At 33.5% G+C, this 9,499-nt stretch overlaps 1 protein-coding gene across 4 annotated transcripts in view; it reads right to left on the reverse strand.

The window, feature by feature from the left end:
- The window catches only part of LOC106462027, a 68,373-nt gene that overhangs the window by 10,933 nt on the left and 47,941 nt on the right, over positions 1-9,499 (reverse strand). For 3 of the 4 annotated variants that reach the window (XM_022389144.1, XM_013921899.2, XM_022389145.1), the window contains one exon: positions 2,151-5,900. In XM_022389144.1, the coding sequence (XP_022244852.1) occupies positions 2,151-5,900 (3,750 nt within the window). The remainder of the gene's footprint in view (positions 1-2,150; positions 5,901-9,499) is intronic. The other variant, XM_022389146.1, reaches the window with a different exon arrangement.

Genomic DNA, 9,499 nt, shown 5'->3' on the forward strand with positions numbered 1-9,499 from the left:
ATTCTCATACTAGGGGAATTCTAGGTATTTTTTTTTATTATTGTCCTTATACAACTTAAGAACTTAAAACTCATATATGATTAAAATTTGGATTATTAGCTATATTTTCATGCCACATTCATTCATATATCATGATAAGAAAGTAACTTAATTAAATTTTGAATGCAACTAATTAAAACCTTGTGACATGAGCAGAAAAGTATGCCCATAGTGAAAGTGTTAATACCATATTGTGCAAAGACTAACCAGTGAAGGTTCCCCACAGTCCACCACTCCAGTGGCTAGAAACTGATAAGTAGAAAGGGTCTTCTGTGCTCCGTTTATAGATGAGGAAGGGCAAATTTACAATGCGGAGACCCAGAGAAGTGCCTGGATCTCCATCTGACCACCAACCAGAAAAATCTTTTAGTGGAGACAGTGCAAAGGGTGACTGCAAAACCTTATTTTTAAAAGGAGGCACTAACTTCCCTGGTGCCAGTTTTTTCCAATATAGTCTATGAAATTGGTAAACTCTAGATTTTACAATTGAATAAATTTGTATACCATGAGGATACCTTAAGTGATTTTGCAAGACATTCCACCTTGCAATGGGTACTGATAGAGCAAGTGTGAATAAGCTGAACACTTTCCATTACTGTGCATGGAGGTTGTGTCGCCCTCCTATTGATGAAGGGTTATCGTTGTATGATGATGTTATCATGCATCATCACAGTTCACATTACACACAATAATTTAGGTGGAAGTTAGCTCAAGGCTTGTGGTATGCAAACCTCATAGGCAGACATGTGAGGGAAAGAGCATTTCTGTGTAGGGAGGTGAGTTATCATCTCAGAATTTTCTGTTTTGATATTGTATGAACTATTTTTGTCTGCAGATATTTTGTATAATTTGAATAATAACACGTTTGTTGCTGGTTAAGTCATCAACCAGTTAATGACGAGGACATCTGCTTGGTTAACATGCGAGAGTACGTTTAATGCAGAAATACATGCAATCTAAAAATGCAAGCAAATCATATAACACAGCATACGGCTAACATGAAATATTGTAGAAGTACACATACAGCACAGATAAGGACACCAAACAAACATGAGAGACTGAGGCTTAAAATGACAAAATAACTTTCTCTTTCTTCAATTTTGCTTAATGTTCACACAGGGTTGCAAGTAAATATTTATTCCTGGTTGTACACATTTCCTGTCAAGAATAAATATTTATTTGCAACCCTGTGTGAACATTAAGGAAAATTGAAGAAATAGAAAGTTATTTTGTCATTTTAAGCCTCAGTCTCTCATGTTTGTTTGGTTACCCTTTTGATGGAACATAAATTATACGGTGGTCTAAAATTATTTTTCCTATTTTAAAATTTAATAATTAAATAACTCAGAAAATACAACCATGCAGTTTTAACATTTTCTAGCCCGATGCAAACAATTTTATTGACATGTCAGTAGGCTTCAACACGTGCACCATTAGTGGCTCTCAGCACATTGAACAGATATTTGGTTTCAGTTCATGTTTGCTGCAATGTGTCTACAGTTACAGTGGAAATGGTGTCCATTATCCAAGTCTTTAGCACTGCAATGTTTGCTAAAGGTATATGATACACGATATCCTTAACTTACCCCCATATTTCTTTCCTGTATTGGCATCTATAAAATTGCTGCACCACAATAACTGACTTGGTCTCTGCAAACCAAATGACACATTGAGCCTTTTCTTTCCCAGTTGCCATTTTACAGGTTAACACTACCCATTGGAGTGAAAAACATATGACAATAAAAACTGTTTGAGTTGGGCCACAAAACTGCATGGTTGTATTTCCATAGTTCTTTAATTATTACATTATAAAATAAGAAATAATTTTTGGACCACCCTGTATAATTTTACTAAATATTTTTCAACATACCATTTTTTTTTATTTAAGATAAATTACAATTTTCTTAATTTGTTGTTTTTCTGTATATAAAAGCTGTGTTATCAAAAGCAAGTTGAAAAGAAAAGTAACAGTCAAAATTATTTTGAAATGCAGAGGTAAAAATATCATAATATGACACTATACCTTATCATAACTGGCAATGAAAATTGTCTGACTATTACTTGTAGCCCCATTCACAGAGACTAACCAAACTAGTACCCACAACACTTACCTGGCCATCTGATCCACTAGAATTATCATCCATCATCATTAGACTCACCCGAACTGCATCACTAATGGATGACAGTGAACGAGTTGGTGTTTCAGTTTTTACCTGGACAGTTCCTGCAGTAGTTGGAAGGGGCTTATTCAATGCTGCTGAAATCTTTAACTGAGTAGTGCACTCCACTGAAATCTCTTCGGATTGAATACCATTTACAGTTGCTGCAGAAAAATGAATATTTACGCTTCCTTCCCGAGAGCATGGGGTTGAGGTAAACTGAGATTCTTTTGCTGAATGACTTCCCAGAGTCCTCTTCACTAAGCCAGTAGAACGTTCACTAAATGTAAAAGTCCCACTAACAATATGAGATTTTTTACTATGTGCCTTTGGCTTTGAAATAAGTTTTGGATGCTTCCCACTTTCTCCTTTTGGTTTTAATTTCTTCAGAGTTGAACATTTTATGGTCTTACCTGGAACACTTGTTGTCTGGACTGTAACAAATGACAAGGATTTAGAATCATTCATATGTTTACGCTGACCACTAGACACAGATTTAGCCACAGCAGGCAACCCAACAAGTACAGTAGAATTAGTTGACGAAAGGTTGCTGACTCCTGTTTCTGAAATTCTAACAGACATTTTTTGATACGAGTCACTTTCTGTTACCATAGGCATTGTGGTTAGTGTCTGGGTGTCCTTCTTTATCCCTAAAATTTTTGAACATGTGGTAGTAGTGGTTACAGCAGTAACAAAAATAGATTTTGGGTTTCCAGAACTTTTAATTACAATATATTGATTTGAACTATCAGACTGACTGTTTTCTTCAGCTTGCAGATTTGATCTCTGTGATGCAGGATTTCGAACCAACTGTGTACTGGAGACTGAACTCAAAACCTCAGACTTACCAGCAATCATTGTGGTAAATGGTAAATTTCCTTCACCAGCATGAATATACACAGATTCAGATGTAATGGTAACTCCAGTTGTGGAAACTAGACCCATGATCTTTTGGTTACTTCTCACATTCACCAAAGAATTTACAACTTGGGACTGTTCTGAGGTAATGGTAGTAGCTTTCAAATCACTATTAACAGCTTGAATACAAACAGGGACACTGCTAAGATTCATTCTAGATTCAGATGCAACAATTGTTTTCTGACTGCTCCCAACACCTAATTTCTTATGACCCAAGTTTTTACAGTATTCTAGAGATACTGGACGATTCCTTACTGGTGACCAAATGCATTTCCTCTTCTGATCTTTTTGATATCCTAAATTTTGGCACAAGTTTTCTTTGGTAGAAACCTTGTTTTCAGGATTTGTAGGAGCACCTTTGACAATGATAACACTTGGTATAACAACAGTTGTAGGATTGCCAGATTCTGAAGACATTATTGCTGAATTTTGTGTACAAAAAGTTTCTTTTGACAAATCATTGTTGTTGTTTAGATTGTTTACTGGTATAACTACTCTTCCTGTTAGCACTCTTGCACCACTATTATGGCCTCCACCACCATCTCTCCAACCAGGTAAAGTTAGAGTTGCCACAGCAGGTACATGTTGGCTGATCTCTAACAGTTGCTGATGTGATATGTTCAGCTTTTCTGCTGCACTCACTGAAAATAAAATAGTTGCATCAGCTTGTGGTTCTAACTTATGGGATGGACACTCTTGGTTTAGAGTTTTATTGTTCAAAACAGGGGATGATGTAAAGGTAGAGGTTGGCTTCTGTGTCATGCTTTTGTTGCTTACAATGATAGGGACTCTTATGGTTGACAATGGTGCAATGGAAGGTGAAATACAAGATGGAGATGTTGAAACAATGGTAGAGTCAGTTTTTTCAGTACTGTGCAAGATGGGAATAGTGCTTGGCCTTGTTTTGCACACTATGGTAGTTACTGTGGAAAGACAATCCTTTGATGCAGCTATTCCTCGAAAACAATACGAGTCTCTTAGTTTTTTGCATAAAACTGGCTGGTTTAGGGGGTAAGACACTTCACACTGTTTTCCATTTGGAAGTCTATCTTCCGTTCTTGAAGATCTTCTAGCTGGGGATAAAGTAAGAGGTTTCTTTGCAAGATCAGAAGGTGCAAAAATTTGTTTTGGAGGTGTTGGAGTAAATGTGGTAAAAGCACATTTTGTGTTTATTCCAATTAAACACCTTGGCTTGCTTGACAAATTGGGAGTTTCAAAAGAATCTAAATTCTTATGAGTAAATGACTTAATGCTATTTTTAGAGATTTTTTTCACAATCTTTTTTCCTTGTTTCTTCTCTTTGACCTTTCTAAAGCTTATTTGTTTGTTTTCTACAGGTTTTTGTTTATGAGTCCTCTCTGCAAATCTGGATTTCTTTAGTTTTTGAATTCTTGCCCTCTTCCTTCTTCTCTTTTCAATCTGAAGAAGCTGCTGGACAATTTTTTCTGTTTCAGAATTGCCAATGACTCCTGAAGAAAGCAGGTGAGACAGAAGTGCAATGTTGGAATTTTGCTCATGAACTAAACCACTTGATGCTGAAGTAAGAATCTGTTTTTTTTTCATGGAAGTAATCACATTACAATTCAACTGTGACAATAAAACATCAACACATTTATTAACCAGAGATGCTAAGTCAACTTCAAAGCTGTTTAAAGCTGGTGCAAGTCCTAGAAATGACAAACACTGTATAATCTGACCTCTAATTTTATCTTTCTTCTTGAATCTTCGTTTTTTACATTTAATTTTTTCAAGTCCTACTTCACCAGAACCATCACGGTCTTTTTCCTTCTTAGTTCTTCGCTTTTTTTTCTGCCTTTTCTTTTTAAGTTCATTCTCAATCATAGTTTTCTCCTTTTTTGTGTGTGATTCTTTTAAAGTATTTAGTTTACTGAAAGATCCTTTTCTTAGGCCTTTATTAACCTTTTGAATTTTCTTAGTCCTTTTCGTCATTGACAGTGGTAAATTATAAACAGCATGAAGGTTGGACCTACTTCTATTGTTAATAGTAGATAACGGAAAAAGAGGGTTAATACTTTGCTGCATGGTTTCAACATTGTTCCCTATAAAATCATTTTCGGACACCGAGTCTATCTCACTGTCTGAGTTTTCATATATGTGCCTGTGTTGGATTATAGTCTTCAGGGTAGATGTGGTGACAAGATAATTTTGACATACCTGTTGCATTTCTTCCCAAGTATTACAGCGGTTTAATGTGTAGCATCGCATACACTCTAGTACCATCACAAAGTCTTTGAGGAGAGAATATGACACACCTTGAATATGCAAATCTAATATTGGATGTGGAAAATGATAAAGATACTGTGGTCTTCCATCTTCACATATGTGAGCCATAACCTCTGATTCTTCTGAAGGAGTAAAACATTTTATACCACAAAGACAATTCTTGTTTACAGTCTCATTGCTGTTGACCACCCAATCCTGAACTCGAGGTAATGCTTCAAGAAATTCTTCAGAGACAATAGTGTCAACACACTGTGATCTTGTATTTTTTGTTACTATTCGTTTCTTTATGTCTTCTAGCATCTTTAACTTCTTCCAAGTTGGATCTATACTGAAAGCACTTAATATACATTCAAAGGCAATCTCATCTTGTTTTCTTTCAAAAAGTGTACCCAGCTTACTAAACATGCAAGCAATATGGATTTCTAGCTCTAATATTTGATCTGCAAAGCCCTCTGACCTGACAACCTCCAGAAAATTTAAATCTGTTGTCAAACCTCGTACATAGAACTCCAAGTACAATGGTAACATCAACTGCTCATACTGAAAAAAATCAATATACAGCAAGTAAGATTTCCATGTTTATCATAGTTATTACATGCCAAGCATTATTCATAAAATAGTAATATTTCTGAAACTCTAATAAACACTAAGACTCTAGAACTGGATCAAAAACCTTAAAAAGTTTACATTTAGATTGTCATAAAATCAATAACTAAAACTTGTACAATTTTCAAATTTTTGGAAAAACATTTTTTTTTAAAGACTAAAAGATTATTTTAAACCTTTCACATGTTTTTTAATGAAACATAAAATTAGACCATTGAATTCTAGGACATTATTCTTTAAAGTAGAATTCTAACTAAAAATAATAAATAAATATACTGCCACTTAGATTTTCTGTCATAATCAGTAACTCATACGATCATATAAGTCCAATTACTAACTAGTTTATATCGAATGCTTCAGCTGCTAATCTGCTATTGCCATTATGTGGGAAAATCCCAAGAAGGACTATTCTGTTATGGTAGTGACTATCCACTCACCCAGACTCCCACTCTAATACAGGTCTTAAATCAACAAACTATGCTTTCAGGAGAGATATAACTTTGTCAGACTTCTGTATTAGGTTGACTGAGTGTTTTATTTGATAGATCGATGTACAAATATTTTTTTCTTCCTTCACAAAAGAAGCTATCTTCATCCATCCAGTTGATGACACATGTACACCAGCCAATCTACCATAGAAGTCAACAAAACTTGGATACCTATTTTGAAAACACTGATAAAGTTAATTCAAGACACAATAGGGGAAGACCTCAGACTAGTAGATAGCACAACACCCTTGGTAACAAGAAAGCTAAGAATCAAATCCAGTCTCTATTTCCACCAAAATATAGTCCTCTTCAGAACTATATTTGAAGATGGCAGCAGATTAGCAGCCAAACAGTAGAAGAATAGTGAACTACTTGAAAGCACTTGAGTTTTGGATCTCATTTGAAAACCATAATAAAATATAACATATTAACTAATTATTAATTAGATTTTGGTGTAGTATAGGCTGGTAACCATAACAAAGATTGATATTCGATCACTAGAAACATTAATTATTTACCATGTATTAGTAAGAAGCGGTAACACTTTGAATTATTGATTAAATATCACTTTTGTAATAAATTCTAAATGCCTTTTGGAGAAATACCATGATGCATTTAACTCAAAAACATAAGCAGCTATTAGAAATATAAAATTATGAAATGGACTGGGCTGGTGTTCAGCTTGTTTTATCCAATTATTTTAGTTTTAAATTGCCTGCAGAAAATGAAAAAATCATTTTCAACATTTTTTTTAATGACATGATTCAAAAGAAGCATACAGATATAAAATATTTTTATCAAAATACTTAAAAACCTTCAAATCAAGATGTGGTAATTTAAGAAACCCTAGCATTAATTGAAATAGGGATGTTTGCAATTTGGTAACAACTGTAACAACAAAATTTAAATCACAACCCCCACCAGCAAGTAATGAAGGTAACTGCTATAATGGCAATATGAGCATATAATACACCAATACAATGTAGAGTATATTATATTAAATCAATTTGAAATAAGTAAATTAGAAAGTAATGTGATAACCACTGTTGATATAAAATTCCAGTGGACCAGAATGTATCATAACTATATTTTGACATTATCTGTCATTTCATAGATAGTATAATACCACCAAAAATTTATTACTTTTAGAAAGGGTAACAACTCTTTCCAACATAAAATATTCATATACTCTGATCATAAGGATGTGTTCAAAACAAAAAAATCATAATTTTCAAAATGCAAAAATCCCTTTATTTATAGGCACTGGAAAACAAAGAAATATGGTTCAACTTTGGGTAACAGGACCATCCGAAAATAGATTTGCAACAAGTCATACCCCATCACATACCTCAAGCAGTTGGAGAATGAAATGGGTATTCTTGCTATTCCAAAGACATATCACTCACGATGCCAGACAGAGCTCCTATGCATTTCTGTGCAACTAGACTGTTGAAATGGCTGCTGGAAAGCTATCACTGTTACACACTAGCTAGATTATGGGAGACATGCAGGGTTAAGTGGTGTATTTTGGACATGACAGCCTTGTAATGAACTTCTTTGACAATAGAAATTATGCTGCAGTGCTATTGTCCAGATATAGCATTACATGCCATGGTTACATGGACTACAATGACATGGTGAGACTCCAAAATTTTCTTAATATAATATGTCAAACATTCTATGGTATAATGCTAAAGTTAGCAAAACATCAAGCCATTTTTACTAGAAATCATATTAACTCTTTCAGCATGGACCCTGGGACCAACCTCATAACCATTTTGTGCTTGTTAAAGTTTTCATGCAATAACTTTTAAATTAGCAGCAAATGTTAACAAAATTTGGCAGATTATCAATAAACATTACAATGCTTTCATATGAAAAATATCCAATTTTTTTATTAAGTCTTAAAGTTTGTAAAGCAATGTTTTTCTCATGCATTTTTATTCTTTTCACATGTTGCCTATCTATCATGCAAAGTAATTTTCATTTTAAGATTAAAAATATTTTTTTGCATCAGAAAATTGTCAAATTTCACATGCAAAACCTTTATGATGTCCAGATAATTATCAAATGTTTCTTAAAAAAACTTTATAATTTATTTGTTATTTTCAGTAACGAATCTCTGTATGGGTTCGGTAGATTTGACTGATCTCGTAACCACCATAAAAAATTAGGAAATAAATACAAGTTATGCCTCTTTCATTCTAGAATGAATACAAATTATAACACAAAAACATAGACTACATAGCTTAAATCTCATAACATTATTTATTTATTATATTGACCTTTCAGCTGTGCCTAGCTAACAATACAGAAGTTACAATGGCATGGCACATGTGCATTCATGTTACTGTATCCAATAACATAAAACTGACCTTTGGTCTTTACAAAGTAACCTGTCTTGGCTATGTTTTAGTAGACTAGCACTTTGTAAAATACAGTCACATTTCAATTAATATACATTATAGATAGATTATTGCTATTTAGAAATAAGATCTTAAACTTATTTTTCTTAAAAAATAGAACAGTAAATAAAGTAATACAAACAATTATCACTTCTAGTTATGACCTTTGTACTCGGTTGCTGCTTGATGTAGGTTGCTAAGCCTTTAAAAATTTTGGACGTGGAGGATATGAAACAAAATGTTTTTTTCTTCTAGGTTTTATATATACATCTGAATAACCAAAAAATCATAAATTACTATATCGATACCATAGAACTCAATTATCATTTATCAATTTTAGTAACAAGGCTGAATTTGGGTCTAAAAAATATGAAATTTCAAGCAGACTAAAGACTTGACTTACCTCTATAAAGATATAACAAATTTATATTTGAAAATGACTGAGAAAGCCACTAGGGGGACATTCTGAGCTCTCAATTGGTTATTCATGTCATATATAGAAGTAAGTGTATATAAGAAAGTATTTCCAAAAATGGAAAGAGGTGGGCAGGGTACCACTGTATTTGATTTATTAAATGAGCAATATCTAAGCAAATAGAAAAGATAAGGCTTTTTATTTTATATTCTAGCTTGTCAATAT

Source organism: Limulus polyphemus, unplaced genomic scaffold (genome assembly GCF_000517525.1).
Source record: "Limulus polyphemus unplaced genomic scaffold, Limulus_polyphemus-2.1.2 Scaffold1077, whole genome shotgun sequence".
Classification (NCBI taxonomy): Eukaryota; Metazoa; Arthropoda; class Merostomata; order Xiphosura; family Limulidae; genus Limulus; species Limulus polyphemus.